This window comes from Varanus komodoensis, unplaced genomic scaffold (genome assembly GCF_004798865.1).
Source record: "Varanus komodoensis strain SLA01 unplaced genomic scaffold, ASM479886v1 scaffold36, whole genome shotgun sequence".
NCBI classification, from domain to species: Eukaryota; Metazoa; Chordata; class Lepidosauria; order Squamata; family Varanidae; genus Varanus; species Varanus komodoensis.
The window spans coordinates 7,533,525-7,549,494 of record NW_025335873.1 but is presented as its reverse complement, the minus strand read 5'-3'; the positions used below and the strand labels follow the sequence as shown (position 1 = coordinate 7,549,494).

The 15,970-nt window shown below is 50.5% G+C and overlaps 1 protein-coding gene across 1 annotated transcript in view; it reads left to right on the top strand.

Moving 5' to 3' along the window:
* COL27A1 (collagen type XXVII alpha 1 chain) overlaps positions 1–12,825 on the top strand; it is a 165,651-nt gene extending 152,826 nt beyond the window's left edge. The window contains exons 52-61 of the mRNA XM_044439980.1: positions 548–601; positions 1,515–1,550; positions 2,497–2,514; positions 3,159–3,194; positions 3,797–3,823; positions 4,856–4,921; positions 5,039–5,207; positions 6,379–6,488; positions 9,257–9,463; positions 11,035–12,825. Of these exons, the coding sequence (XP_044295915.1) occupies positions 548–601; positions 1,515–1,550; positions 2,497–2,514; positions 3,159–3,194; positions 3,797–3,823; positions 4,856–4,921; positions 5,039–5,207; positions 6,379–6,488; positions 9,257–9,463; positions 11,035–11,181 (870 nt within the window). The 3' untranslated portion in view covers positions 11,182–12,825. The remainder of the gene's footprint in view (positions 1–547; positions 602–1,514; positions 1,551–2,496; positions 2,515–3,158; positions 3,195–3,796; positions 3,824–4,855; positions 4,922–5,038; positions 5,208–6,378; positions 6,489–9,256; positions 9,464–11,034) is intronic.
* The last annotated feature ends 3,145 nt before the right edge of the window (positions 12,826–15,970 follow it).

Here is a 15,970-nt window from a genome sequence, read left to right as displayed (position 1 = left end):
CGATAAGAGGATGACGTTTGTGCCAAAGAGGCAGGCACATGGGACCGCAACGGGCTGGTTGACAAGGCCAGTTCTGGAATGCAAGGCAAGGGATCTGCTGGTGTGGAAAGACGGGCTGCATTTTCTACTGAGTTAGGGGAAGAAATAGGATAATGAGGCCACCAGCATTGGGCCTTGGCTGAGCGTTGGTTGTTTGCCCACGCAACGGGTTGGCTCTGGCCCTTTCCTCACCCCGGCATCACACAGTTTAGCTCCGTTCTGCAAGGGAGGCAGCAATCTTCCCCTTGGCGCCCAATGGCGGCAGCCAGTAGCCATGTGCCCATTTCTTTCCACCTCTTTGGCCTGTGGCCCCGTGCTTCCAACGGCCCCGCAACGAGGCCGGAAACAGCACGTGCCGGCACTGCCCCGTCTGTAGAATGGGCATAATCACCGGGCCTCTTCCACTGGGTTGTTGGGCAGAGGCAAGGAGGGGCGGGCTTACCGCCGGCCTCGGTGATTGGGTGTGCTGGAAGTTCAGCGTATTGACGTGCGTCTCTGTTCTCTGCAGGGAAAGGAAGGCGTCCTTGGTCCACTGGGGATTCTCGGTCCGACTGGAAGCCCTGTAAGTGCTGCCTCTGCTCATTCGGGCTCACCCCGGGGAAATGGGCATCAGCTCTTCCTCGGTCTCCTTGAACATCCTTCAGTGGATTCCGCACTGACGGCAAAGCATCTTGGCTCGCTTCTCACCAGGGACTTGAGAACCCCTGTGTCTGCAGTGCCCAACTTCCTATCTGCCAGCTCCTCACTCTCTCTTTATTGGGGGCGGGGGTGTTATTGACAATATCCCTTCACCCAAAAAGCAAATACAGTTCCAGAAGTGAACAAATCATCATAAACAACCATGCCCTCTCAATTCAATAGGTTTTTATTCAATCAAATTTGTATTATGATCTATCATAAGTCTTAAACTGTTCCTAAAACCTCTTTCACCATATGCCACAAATTCTTCCTTTGCCACCAATACTTGCTAAGTTTATCCCACTGACCTGAAAAATGCAGTTACGTTTTTGTAGCTGGACCCACAGATACTTTTCCCCATCATCTCTGACCTTTTGCACTTCTGTCAAACGCTCTTTGTCCATTCTCTCGGTGATGGTGCGGCTCGTTCTCTCTTTGTGGCACCCACGTTTCACAGTTGGCTCAGCCACCCAGCCCCACCCACGGGCGGCCAGGTCATGCACCTGGACGCAGAGAACGACAGGCAAGGGTTTCTTCTGCCCCTTGTTCCTGGGCTTGGAACGCAAACTTCCTAAGGCGCTTTGGCTGAAGTGCTAATTTTCCACATGCAGGGAGTTTCAGCTGCTCAAGGTGCCAGCGGCCTGCTCACGGGAGCCACATGGCTCCCCTGCTTCTTGGGGCCGATTCGTGGGAGCATGCCCTCGCGGGCGTCTCACCCTTTCTGGGTATGTGGGTGTTTTGGATGGGGTTGGTTGTGGTGACATGCACACACATGGCTCTTTTCCTCGCTCTTGCAGGGCCCCAAAGGAGAGAAAGGCAGCCGTGGCGAGACGGTGAGTGACCGCAGAGGCCAGGATTGTGGCCGCGCTCCATCAGCTTCCCTGCCTGGGGGCTGGCGATGGAGGGGCAGAGGCCGTGTGCCTGTGAGCACCGGTGGGTGGGGAATGTGGGCACAGGGTGCTGTTCTGTACATAACCTGCTTGTTTCTTGAGGTAGCTGGTTGGATACTGTGTGAGCAGGAGATGGGCGGATGGCCCTCGGCCGGAACCAGAAAGACTCTTCTTACTCTCTTTTTTAGAAGGCTTTCCCATCTCCTGCTGCAGCATCTGTCTGCTCACTCGCTCGCTCGTTTGTTTGTTTTTAAAGTTGTCCAAGGGGAAATCACAGCATGTGGCTCAGGAGTCACCATAAACTGTGGTTTGCCAGGAGCAGAATGAGCCTCGCTCTCCCACATGCTCTTCCCCTCCTTTCCTCCAGTCCTAGTGCTACTTGCAATCCAGAAGTCTTTCCTTCTGTTTTTGAAGGAGCCTTGCTGCCTCATGCAAACTCAAACAACTTTGGTTAATTTTAACTATGGTTTGTTTGGAACACACCATCTACAAACTAAGTTTCAAGATAACCTAGTTAAGAATAGCCACAGCTGAGGTCTGGGATATAATGACTGATGCTTGTTAACTGGGGGTGGAGATGACAACTTAGGGTCTTTCCTAAGTTGTACCAGAGGGGGAAGAAGTATAGTGTGAACTTCAGGTTTCTCTAGATGGGAAAATTAACCATAGTTTATCAATGTAGCCATAATGGATGGTTTGGCCAAAAGTCTCCACTATTTGTTTTCTCATCCATTGGAAACGAAACCGCTGGTCTCAAACCCACACACCTGCGAGTGCATTTAGTCAAAGCCCTGTTCTGATTCTCTTTTCCTCCTCTTCTTTCCATTCTCCATCTCTCTCTCTCTCTCTCTCTCTCTCTCTCTCTCTCTCTCTCTCTCTCTCATTCCAGGGACTACAAGGTCCAAGGGTGAGTAAGTCAATGCTAACAGGATTACTTTTTCCATATAAACCTCTCCGAAGCAAAAGCAAACCCTCGAGACATGAAAGAAGCGGTGTTAATCTGTGCATGAACTCCTAGGATGGAAGAATTGCTGTCGGACTGTAAGGCTATCCAATCGAAGTCACACGGATTAAAATACCGACCAAACAAGGAAAATGTCCGCTTTGTTTTCCTCCGCAAAAAAGAATGAATGCAGTGCGGTGCAGTGCAATGCAAGCCAGCTGACCGCTAGCAAGACCCTAAGACAATGAAGCTGGGCCTTGTTCGACAGACAATGGGTTTTGTTAGGGATCGAAAAGCTATGATTTGCAAACCCCGGGAGAGGATCCCATGGCTTGACATGAGTTTGCCAGCCGTGGGTTTACCCTAACCAGGGTTTGGTGTGATGTCTGAACGCAAGAGGCAGGACCGAGCATGGGAATGAAGAGGCCTGAAAATAGGAAGAAGCACACAGCTTGAAAGCACACAGGTGTTTCTGCGAGAGATTCAGGCTCACAGCACTTGTTTCGAGAAGAACGGAGCCTCGAGAGAGCTTTTTTCCCTGTTCAGACTCGATGGGAAAATTTAGGGGGTCCCCTCCACGTTAACTTTCCTTTTGCTTCTTTTCACAGGGCCCACCAGGCCCTCGAGGGCCCCCTGGACCACCGGTACGTCTCCCAAAAACTACTTGGATAGTATTGTGTCTTTTAATGTCGTTGTTGCATAATTCTGCCTATTGACTTGTATCTCGGCTGGGGTTGTTCAGATTTAGTCCTGTTCTAGTTATGCTCCAGGGAATACTGAGCATTTTTCATTCTGTGATTGTTCATGAATGGTACTGGATTTTTTTCTTAATCCAGAAGTTCATTCGATTGCACTAATTGGCACCGCTCTAATTCCCATTCCGTCACACGGTAGCTCAAACACACGTTTGCACAATTCTGTCATTTGGCTTTAGATGATATGAATTAATGCTAATAGGCATTAACTAAGGGGGCCCATTAGCATGAACACAAATTAGCCAATATTCCCCCCCATTGAGTGCAAAACTGGTTGACACAATCCATGACTCATGAAAGGTCTGTTGGTTGAAGAATCTGTCCATTGGAGCCACAACTGCTCTAAGTTGCTCACTGTGCTGGTATCTGCGAGTAGAGTGGCATTCAGGTCCATGACATAAGCATTCAGGTCTCACACGGTGAATTAAATCGTAGGAAGAGTGACCGGGCCATGCCAGTCCAACGTCTCAGTCTCGTCTCTTGCCTTGCAGGGTCCTCCAGGAATCCGGGCGATGTTTGTAAGTTTCCTGGAATGTCATTCTGCGTGGAATTTTGCATGGCTTGGCACACCCACTGAAATGTGTGGTCTGTTGGAGTCTGTATATGGCGCATGACTCGGCTACTGGGTTTTGGTTCCTTGGAAGGGTTCTGCCACAGGGACTGGGTTCCGACAGCTCAATAGCACACCCTCAAGGGTTGCCTTTGAAATGTGGGTTGTTGCCAAATATGGCTTATGCTAGTCCCTGACCTCAGCTTCAGTAGGAAGTAATTCGACCATGATGATGGGGTAGATGTTCATTCCACCATTTCAGATCACGGCCCTCCTGTCCACTCAAGAAAACCAAATCAGGAGTGGGTCCCTTTATGTGTACTGGGCCGGTGATATGTTGGACAGCCCCATGGTTGTCATGGGGGCCGTGAAATCCCGAGCCCCTCTGGGTTCCACATCGTTGGCATGGAAGTTGAGCTCCCCCCAGACCCATCATCCTAGGGGTCTTCAACACCAGATCCACCAAAGCTCAGGCAAGGGGCTTGAAGGGGAGTAGGGTGCGTGGCTTGCCAACAGGATCCCTGAGCCATCTCTGGTGCCCAACGCAAATATTCAGGAGTAGCCCTCAAGCCGTGTGTGAGCACCGGCTCATCTCGTTGCGTGTGGGCTTTGGGAGGGACCGGCCCAGAGGGCATGGCTCTCCCAGATGGGCCAGCCCAGCTGGCATGGCACGGTCTGGCACTGCGCGAGCGAGTTTCTGCACCGCTGGCATGCCCACAGAGTGGCTTTTCCCCTGCCGGGGTCCCCACTGGAACAGCACAGCCCCATCCACTGCCTTTTGCAGCTTCGGCTTCTCTCCAGGAGCAAGCGGCAGGCACAGGCTGGGGACAGGAAATCCAGCCAGGAGCATGGGGGGCAGCAGAGCTGGAGCCAGCAAAACTCAGTCCCACCCAGCTGTGTGGCCCTCTGACCCTTCCGTGCCCCAGGTCTCGGGCGGTCGGCAGCCACCCCGGCATTCCGTGCTGCCGGCTCTGAGCCTGTGCTCCTTTCCCCCCAACAGCAGCAAGATGGCTTCGGTGCCGCTTTCCAGCCTGTGATGAGCACCAGCGATCTGTTCAAGCCTGAGGTATGTTGCAGGCGGCCTGTGCGTCCTGTCTGGCGACGTGCTCGGGAACGGACAGGACACGCGGGAGAGTCCGCCCGCCGTGGTCTTTACCTCCCTTCCCCTCTTTCTTCCGGACAGAACTACCCGCACTCGGACTTTCCTGTGCTAGACCAGGGAGGAGAGATCTTTAAGACACTGCACTACCTCAGCGCTCTGATCCAGAGTATCAAGAAGCCCCTGGGAACCAAGGACAATCCGGCGCGCATCTGTAGAGACCTTATGAACTGTGAACAGAAGGTGCAGGATGGTACGTGTTCCTCTGGCCCAGATGCTGGAGGGGGGTCACCCCAGTGCATCCCTGGGAGCCATTCTGGGTCCAAATCCCCCCCCCCCCGGAGCCAGAAGACAGGGGACGACAGGTTAAAACGGCCACTCGGTTTCAGTGCGTTGAAATGCAATGCTTGGTCCAGGAAGAGCCAAGAATTTACACTGCAGGGTTAAGTGACTGCATGAAGGGCGAGGATGGAGAGTCCTTTCTTTCCGGACAGCCACCTCCAGAGGCTCATCTGGGGCCATTTGAAACAGGGCCTTTTGGGTAGCTGCCCCCAGGCCCTGGAACGCTCTCGAAAGCGAGGCTGGATTCACCCTTCCTCTGCTGTCCTTCTGCCTCTCGGAAAACACACCTTATTCAAGAAGGCTCTTGGCCCGTAAGGGGATCTGGTCTGTTTTGCTGGGTGCTATTTCATTGCATTTTAATATATTTTATTGTTTTAATCGATTTTAGCCATGCTGCCAAGCCTTCTTGAGGGCCATATTTTTGGGAAGAAAGTACTGATCCAGTCACCAAATAAATGGGCGTATGCGTGCAAGCGAAACTCCAATTCGCTGGCGTGCTCCATCTCAGGGCTCCTTCTGTTGTGTGCCCAAATCAAATTGTGATCCCACCCCCACCCCGCTTCTTTTCACGTGAAATCCATATCCATGCTTAAAGCCGGCCGTTCACATGAAATCCATGCGTCTTTTTCCAAATGCACACACGATCCGCGAGTGTCTTTGACACACGTGCTCGCTTCCCCCATCACCTGAAACGCAATTCAGCAAATGTTCCCAAAGTACCCATTCTTCCATGCACATTTTCCAATTGCTGGATTTCTCCCCCACCCCCACCCCGACCACAAATCACAATGCAAGCTTGGAAGTATACAAAGGTCAATTGCAGGTGGCATTCAGGCCTGTGTTTGGTCCGTAAGGGGCGGAATGGTAGATCTGAAACAAAGGCGAACTGAAACAAATTCTTCATAGGCCTCTCAGGTCCTGTCGTGTCCTGGGCGGACCCAGTAGCAAAGACCCTCTGAACACAGTGCCCATTCCAGGACCCTCTTGTGCATCCGTACAAGTCTGGACCACAGGGCCATGGGGCTCGAGCGTGACCCTCGCCTCCTGCCACCCTCCAATGCCAGGGCCCTTCTTTCCTTCAGGCACCTACTGGATTGATCCGAACCTTGGCTGTTCTTCAGACAGCATCGAAGTCACCTGCAACTTCACCCAGGGGGGTCAGACGTGCCTCAGCCCCATCACTGCCTCCAAGGTACGTGAGGGCTTCTCATCAGTGGCCAGGCGTTCTGCTGGATGGCAGCCTCGGGGGGGTGTCCGCTGGGGGTCGGGGGCACACTGAAGGGCTGTTGCGTTGCTCGCTGGCATTACCTTTGCGCTGAGAGATCCTTATGCTTGCAAAAAGATGCTGGGCATAATTCAGAAGCCGTGAGGCCTCTGTGCACAGAGGCTTTTGAGCATCCTGGGCTGGGCAGAGCAGGGCAGGGTGGCGAGGGCAGCCCTGCTTCCCGGGTCCCCCTGCCCTGCCCTGCCCATCTCGCTGTGATGCTTTAGTGGGAGGAGGGCAGGTGTCCAGAGTGACATCAAGATACAAGCGCCATCTTGCGTCTCGGTGGCACTGGTCTCCTCCCCTCCCTGTCCTGTTTACCGCCTCTCCGAGGTCGCTCTCCCAACCTCAGAGAAGCGGCCTGCACGGTTCTTTCTGTGTTGGTTGCAAGGGGACGAGAGGGGCCAGAAGACAAATCCCCAGCTTCTCCAAGGTTGCGGCCCTGCTTCCAAGTCCACATCTAGGAATCCGGGGAATGCTGCGGCCTCTTAGGTGCTCTCTGAGGGGCACAGGCTGGCTCAGCAAATCAACCTGCACTGACACTGTATTCTTTTCGGTGCCCGGCTAAAACCTTTTGATTTTCCCAGCTTTTTAAGGTTTAAATTGCTATTTTAATTTGAGGTTTTACTGGCTAGAAATGATCCTGTTCTTTACTTTGTTGTATCGTAAAACCGTCCTGAGACTATTTGGTAAGAGGACGGGATAGAAAAGTCTTAAACAAACACTCAAACAAGCCTGAATTGCTCAGCCTGGGAGAGAAAAGCAAAGCCATCAAGCTTTACTAAAAGCTACTCTGGAAAGTATACAGCTCTACATTTTGCTTTCAGTGTGTCTTACTCCCAGGTAAGTGGGGGGAAGAAGAGTCTCGGGCTGGAGAAGAAAAGAGCTCACGGATTGTGGCACTGCCTGCTTCTAAATAGTCCCCAGCCCGACTGGGTCCCCAGAATAATATCTCGCAGTCAACGCTAAATGAGCAGGGGTGGGCGCTGTTTTTTCCTGCGATGGGCAAATTTTGCTGCTTGCCTTGCACACCACCCCGTGAGAAATTACCAAATTTGGTAATTCGGCAAAGTTGGCCTTTTGTCGGAGGTTAAGTTTCTGTCAGTCTGCCTTTTGCAGGTTTTCCAAAACATCACAGAAGTAAGATTGTATAAAATGTGTAACCAATTCCAGTCCCCCCCCTCCCCACCCTGCAATATTCCGTGAGCAAATGTTTAATTCCAAAAAAGCAAGAAGTCTGCGTGTTGTGACTACCACGCATTGATAGTTGTAACGGTTTCGCATTCTTTTCCTACCAAGTTGTTCCAGGAAGCACCATGGCTTCCTCTTTGCGTTGTCTCTTCTGAACACACGCCATGTTTTCGCAAAACCATCTTTGGCTCCCCTGTTTCTCTGAGCTGTGAGTCGCTTTGATCATTTTTCCATGAGGGCAATGTTCCGTACCCCTTCCAACCACTGTCAAATTAACCACTGTTTTCCAGTGCTGCGCTAGAACCTTTCTGGCTGCAGTCACAAAGAGGAATGCTAAATCTTTCAACAGCAGGGCTTTTAAATCATCAGCAAACCAGCTCAGCAGTGCTAATTCGGGATCACGGGGTACCTGTGAAAACCGGTGCGTCATTCTTCAGTTGTACCCGATGCAACTGAACGTTCTCACAGCTCCGTCTTGTATGAAAATTTGCTAACATCTCGGGAAGACCGGGCTAGAGGGTGGATTTCTTCCGTGACATTTCATAGACGTTTAGTGCAGTGCGTGCCAGGTTTTTATGCTCGGGAGGTGAAGTTTCTTACAGAATATACAACTACCTTGGTTTCTGCTCAGCCTTAATTGTTACCTGTATGCACACGTACACAAGCTGTGATGGAGAATCAGTAAGACAGGGCCATTTGGGTAATTCCACACTTTACAGGGAAAACGTTGGGCACCTTACCTAGCATGGCACCAGACTAGTCCACAGGAAACCCATTGGGTGACCCCTTTTTCTCCTCTTAATGGGTTTTCTGTGGTAAGAAAAAGGCTGGGTGAAGAGGTGAGATTGTGTTGGACCTCCGGCATGGCAGGATGGGAATCTCAGTTGCACCTGTAATGCAGATCTGTGCTTCTGTGCAGCCAGGTTCCATCAGGTGTGTTGAAAGGTGTTGTGGGCACGTCTGTACAGGTGTGTCCGTGATTCACTCTTGGTGTGTCAGTTGCCCATGGAAAACTCCAGTGGGCGTGCAGGAAACACACCTCCACCCCGTGTAGAGACTGCAAATTCCATGCAGCATTTCAGCTCCTCTCTTTTTCAGCTGTTGAGTTTCTTGTCTGGGGAGGGGGTGGATCGGGGCCGCCCGAGACGGGGCTAAAGATGTGTCTGGCACCAACACGGTCGTCATCTTTGGGGCACCTGCTTAAGAAAGACTGAAGGCAACAGGATAGCTTAGGATGGCACTTTGGACGATTTGTGCATTAAAGCTTTTATGTTGTGTTGCTGGTATATCGTATTCTGGGGGCTGTAATTTTTGGGTTGTAAGCAGAGAGTGTTGGCTGTGGGGGACATGGAAAAAGAAGGAAGGAAGGAAGGAAGGAAGGAAGGAAGGAAGGAAGGAAGGAAGGAAGGAAGGAAGGAAGGAAGAAGGCCAGCTCCCAGAATGTGATGCTGCCTGCAGTGAAAGACCTTGTACACCTGTTCCCACTTTGATCTCTCATGAACTAGTTGGACTTCGACGTCGGAAGAGTGCAGATGAATTTCCTTCACCTCCTGAGCTCTGAGGTAGTTCAGAACATCACTGTCCACTGCCAGGACACCCCTGTGTGGCAGGAAGGACCGCTGGAGACAGCCCTGCGCTTCAAGGCTTGGAACGGGCAGATCTTCGAAGCGGGCGGGCAGCTCCGGCCCGGCGTGCTGTCGGACGACTGCCAGGTAGAGCTGGCGAGGCGCCTCGGGGGGAGGCTGGGGAGGCGCTGTGCGGCCCGCGGGCCAGGGCACCGGGGACTTCCGCATGTGTGCAGTTGCTCCGTTTCTTCCCGGGACTATTTCCTATTTTAACTTTGCGGCTTGGTTCTTGTCTTTTCCTTTGTTAACCCGCCTTGCTTTTGACATCACCGCCACCTGCTGCCAGTTCGCATGAACTGAACGCTGCTCCATTCCTTTCTATTGATTGGTTGGTTTGTTGGTTGGTTGGTTGGTTGAAGGTCTTTGTATTCCATCCGACTACTACAGTTCTACCGAGGCTGAAAGGATGCGAAAGGCCTGCCCTTGAATTCTTGATTTATTTTATTTTATTTTATTTTCCCTTCACCATTCTTACTCCCCACCATTCCTCCAAAGCAGGAGCATACAGCAGTTCACAAAGATTGATTATGCCAGTACTAAGAAAACAGAAAAGTTGTACATGCCACATATCGACAACAACAACATCCTACCATGACAATGAAGCTAGTTTAAACACAACCATCGGAGAGGCGCAGAGTAGGCAGGAAAGGAATACAATGCCATGCAACAACAGCAGCAACAAAATTCTATCACAAGAATCAAAACGGTAAAGCATGACCATAATAGTCAGAGATGCCAGAAGTTACAAGCAGTTACAAGAAGTTAAAGTTACAAGGAGTTAAATACTTGGGCCTTTCCAGGAAGGACTTTAATCAACTGGAGTGGGAGACCGTCTTTGCTTCACCTCACGGAGCAGGGCATCGGCTGCAGATCAAAGGTCTAAGCTGGCCAAAAATGGAGGAGGTCCTTGCTTAAGTATTTTGGTTAAGCCTTTATGTGCCACCAGCAAGACTTTAACGTGGGCTCAGTTGCTCACAGGACCAGCAGAATGCTTCCAGGAGAGGTGTAGGCTTTTAAAATTATTTTTGTTGGTTTATTGCTATATTTACAGCATTTTCATCCCATCCTTTAGCCAGAAAGCCTCCAAGGTGGCTTACAGCAATATTTCTTAAGACCAACCCTGCCTGCTCATCTTGAGTCAATAAAACGTGACATAAGAGGAAAGGCAACTGGGAGGGCAGAAGGAAAGAGAAAAGCACATTCAGGCACTACATTCTTAGATGCAAAGTTTGGAAGGCCTTCGATGTAGCAGAAAGATCCCTGCTGGTTTTTGCGCTGGGATTGCTTGATGGGAAGAGCAGTTCTAGGGCACGGATGTTTACCCTTTGCCTGCATCAGCCACGTTAGTCTGCAAGGAAGCCCACCAATGAAGCAGCTTCATGCTGAGTTCGCCTCGCCAGCCCAGCGTTCTTGACTCTGACTGGCAGCAGCTCCCCAGAGCTTCAACCCAGTTCCTTCCTTTCCTTCCGGCACCTTCTGCATGCAGGCAGCCTGCTCTCTGCCGCCGAGCCGAACCCCTCCCCAAAGCCCCCAGCTGCTGTGTCCCCGATGGGCTCTTGCCGAAGAGTGACGAGGACCGCCCTACAAAAGGGGTCCCGGCATTGTTGGGCAGGCCTAATCTCTCTTCCCCCCCTCCCCCCCCTCACCTTTGCATCCAGGTTCAGGATGGACAGTGGCACCGGGCTCTCTTCACCTTCCGGACCCAGGAGCTGCACCAGCTGCCGATAGTTGACATCTTCAACCTTCCACCTCACGCGCTGGGGAAGCAGTACCTCCTCGAGGTCGGACCTGTGTGCTTTCTCTAGACGGAGCCTTCGCAGTGCTTCAGGCCCCGGCCTCTGTGTCGTTTGGAGATGCTGCATCTTGGCACAGGTCTTGTCCGTCACCTCTGTGAGCCGAGAGCGACCAGGTCTTGAGCGTGTGGACTGTGTGCAATCACAGTGGACGCTCGGACTCTCCTTCCCCGGAATCAGGCGGGGAGAATACCTTGGCTCTGGTAGAGACATGACTTAACCAACGGAGTTGAAGGTGCTGAAGGGAAGGCCAGTTGAACAAGACAGTTCTGCACCCAAAGATTTGCTTTTCTTCCTTCAGCCAAAGAAAAGTTACGCAGAGAAGCCCAGTTCGTGCTGCCCCGTTGCCATCTTACCGAACGCAACAGGCAGGGCTTTGTGGAACAAACTAGGAAGGAGGCTAGGAAAGGAAGCTTTTGCAAACTATTTTCATCTGCTTGTTGTTCTGGAACAGGAAGCATTTTGAAGTGCAATATTAGAGAGAAAGAAAAAAGATATATATAGAGAGATATATTATTTAAGGCAAAAATAAAACCAAGTGAGATCCTTCTTCCCTTTGTTGGGGGGAAACATCCCTTTTCGTCTGTATGAGGAGGAAATACCTAAAGCAGGAAAGAGGTGAGAAGAGATTGGTGCTAAATTAAAAAAGAGAGAGAGGGAGGGAGAGGGAATGGGCTCGTTTAATTTGATTCTACCTCTCACTGTGAAATACCCTGGTGCTCTTTTATTTTTTAAGAAGAAGTGTGTTATTTTATATATGACTAAAACTATTTAAGGTTCGAAGGTTCGAAGAGGTGCTATAGTGTCTCATTAAACCGCCACCCCATACATCCCAGTTTTAGTGCGCTCCCTTTAGAATGGGAGCAGTGGGGAAGGGAGAGTGGGGGTGTTGAGATCATCCGCGCATGAACTAAAAATGGACTTTTAACTTAAAAGTGCATAAAATCTTCTAAGGGGTTTTCTATGTTCTTTGGAATCCAGGTTTCATTCAAGTTCCTTTGTCATGGGTGTGTTAAAGCGCATCTTTGGGATTTTTTTTAAGAGAAAGAACTGAGCTTATTTAAAAAACACACTTTTTTCTGGTTTTATATATGTAAGTATTGTATGCACATGTGCCGTGGGTTTGTGCGTATTGTGTGTTCGGGACAGCTCACTCATCCAAGCGGCTCAGCCGCGAGGGTCGCCATGGCGGAAAGAAGAGACGACGCTAATCTGTTTTTGCTTCTGTTCTTTAAATAGTTTGGCTGCGTTTCTGCCTGCGTTGGCTCTGGTTGTGCTGTTCATGCGCATTTTCTGTTGCAGTGACTTCTGGTTCTGAGCACCCACGTCTCTTGGTTACGCACGGGAATAAAAAGCACTCTTTGGGGAGGGGGGCTCTTCCTATCACACCCAATTTCAGAAATATCTTGTTGCTTGTCTGCCCAGGAATCTTGGATGGGCTTTGTTTTTTGTTCCTTGTTCTGTTTTGTAGAAACCTAGACTCTATATGTAAATTTGGAGTTTAAAAAAAGAAAGAAGAGGGAATTAATATTATGGCAATCGTTTTATTCTATATAAGGAATGTAATATTAATGTAATCGGGGCCGTACTGTATTTGAACTGCTTTGGTACCTGTTTTTGGATTTCTGTGTTTCGGAAAATATATGTGAGTCTTAATCTGTGCGTATTATTTTGGGGTGTGTGTGGGTGGGAGAAACGGTCTGGGGTGTTTTTGGCTCAGCAAAAACATAAAATATCCCTACCGCATTTGCTTCACTTTTCTCTTCCTCTCTGGATGCTGTTTTCGCACTGGTGCATCCTTGGCCCATGCATTTCCGTGTCTTTCTTACCATCCTAGAACCACAGAACCGTCGGGCTGGAAGGGCCACCAATCCAGCCTCCTTGGGCACATGAGACTTTTCCAGTCACATCAAACTCCTTCCTCTCTTGTATCCTTCAAAAAACACACTCACTCGCAAATGCATGTTTAGAGATGAGCTGTGCAATGGAGCGTTGGTCATTTTTGGTTCTGCTAATGAGAAAGTAAGGTAAAGACCAGGGGAGTGAGGGAAAGGGGGCTTGCGTTGACTCGGAAGACAGTTGCACCGCTTCCGAAAGATGCTGCTGCTTGTGCTCCCCTCTGGTCCATGGTCACGCTGAGATCTGAAGCCAAAGCGTCCTGGTTTCAGTTCAACCTTCTCCAGCCTGGTGCCTTCATAAACTCTCCTGACTTCACTGCCCGTGCTGGCTGGGGCTGATGGGAGCTGTCATCTGAAACATCTGGATGGTACCAGGTCAGGGAAGCCTGGACTGTGCACAAAACAGACTCCATTGCGCTTAGTGACAAGTCCGTGTGTCTCATTCCTCCTGGGAGCAGTCTTTAAATTGTCTTTGTGTCCCGCGTTTGCCGTGCGTGTGTTGCTTTCTTTAAGGCCTCAAGGAGCACCGCAGGGACGTCCGTCCGTCACAAGGGCCTTCACATTCCTGACCCGCGCAGGAATTCCCCTTGTGATGAAGATGTTGAGGGAGAAGCTCCACCCTCCAAGCCCGGAAGTGTGCAGAAAGCACAACCAAATGCTTGTGTGCGCCTGTCCTTATCCAGGAGAGGAACTTGGACGAACAGAAAGCCGCCTCTCTCCATGCCTTACGGCTCAACGCCGCATGATTCCAGTGCGCGCTGTCTCTGAGTCTCAGGCCACTAGGCAAACCTTCCCAGGATGGCCCTGCCATATCTATTTATTTTATTTAGAAAATATTTAGATGCTAATATCTAGCATCTGGCCCTCATTTCTCCGCAGCTGGCCTCCACTGGATTCTTTGCTCGGCCTCATCTCTGGGGTTCTGGTGAATGGAGATAATAAAGAAACATGGCACAGCTTCGCTGGGGGAGCGAGGCTGTGCCAGCAGCTGCTCCGCATTGAGAATAATCAGATGCACCTGGAGCGCCGCATGCCTGTGAGCGAACCGGACTTTTCCCATTGCCTTCCATGGGACCGTGTCCCTTTCAAGATAATCCAATCCGTCTCTCCAGCAAATGACTTTTCTTTAAATTTAAATTTGCAGATGCAAATTCTTTAAATTTAAATTTGCAAATGCTCTGTCTCTCTCAGATCCGTGCCTCAGTTTGCACAGCACTGGCTCTTCCATGGGCTCAGGGTGGCCCACTTTACAGCAGACAGTCCTCTCTGTCCAAAGATGGTTTAAAGAGAACAGAACCCACGAACCTGAGAGTTGCCTATGGCAGCAACCTAGGACCACATAAAGGCCAAACGAGCACACAAGTCAGACAGGCATGCTGCATTTTTGTTAAATGTATGTCGTTCTTCCGGATTTGCATCTCTGTGAATAAATCAGCAGGTGTAGAGTTTTGCAGCTCTCTCTGCCGCAGCCACAGATCTCGGGCTATCAGCTTCATTACCTTCAGCAGCTTTCCAGAGCTGGAGAAGCAAGCATGGAATCTTGCTGCATCCCCTCCGTTACTCAACAGACCACAAAATGTTTCAACTTGCCTTGGGATTTTAGTGTAGGGCAGAACAATGGAGGTCTGTCTTTCCCCACCTTGGAAACACGGCAGGTGAAATTTATTACCATGCTCCGAATCCCTCTCCCTCTTTTCCCCATATGTTTTAACTTCCTCTGTTTGCTGAGTTCTCTGTGTTCATTTGAGGCTAGGTGGCAGCCGATGCGTTTCCTTCTGCTGCACAGACACACTATTTTGTGACTGACATTCTGAGTAATGGGCAGGCATTCCCCTTGGTAGTTTTTGTGGATTCATGTTAAGTACCAAGGAGACGGTAATCGGTGAAGGGGGCAACTTTTTGATGACACCTAACAAGGTGGTTAAAACCAAATGGGATTGTGAGGAGCTCCAAAAGGGACTCTCCCCCCCCCCCCAAATCTTTTATTATTCTCTCTACAAACTTAAACTAAAACAGCGATTATGCCTGAGACATCTTATTCTTATTACAATTGATAACCATATTTAGTTCTACATGTAGTCCCGGTTCTCTAACCAATGAAAAAAGGAATTCCAAGTTTGATAGAAGTATGCATCTTCCTTCTCCTTCAAAGACAGAGTCAATCTGTCCGTTTCCACGCAATCCAGAATCTTTGTTAGAATCAGCTCTTCAATAGGTGGTTCTTCATTCCTCCAGTGTTGAACAAATACAATCCTTCCAAAGGGGACTCTCCAAACTGGGCGAACGGGCATCTGAGCAGAAAATGCCGTTCGGTTTAAGCCAGTGTAGAGCGATGCAAGTTGGGGCAGTTAAGTCTCCGCTTCGAGTGCAGGCTGATGGGATCTGAGCTAGCGGGGACTGGCCAAGAGCGGGATCCTGGGGCGCTGATGGATGACACACTGCAAAGGCCAGCCCAGCGCACAGCCACTGTGAAAACAGCCAACTCCGTGCCGGGCGCAATTCAGAGCGGAGGAGCGAACAGAGCGGCCAGATCCCGCTTCCCTCGCACAAGTCCTTCCTGCAGCCACGCCTGGGATGCTGTGTTCGGTTCTGGTTGCCTTACCTGGAAAAGGACAGTGCTGAGATGGAGAAAGGACCGAGAAGGGCAGCAGAATGATCCGGGGGCTGGAGCAGCTCCTTCCTGCAGCAACTGGGACTGTTCAGATTAGCAAAAAGGCGAGTCGGGGAGGCTTGGTTGGAGGCGCTTAAAATTATGCCTAGTGTGGGCAATTTCTCTCCCTCTCCCACAGCACTCGAACCCAAAGGGTCATCCCATGAAGGCGACTGGTGGGAGGTTGAGGATGGATCAAAGGACGCCGTGGCAACCACCTCCATCCTCAACTTGTGGGCTCTTCCCCTGACTG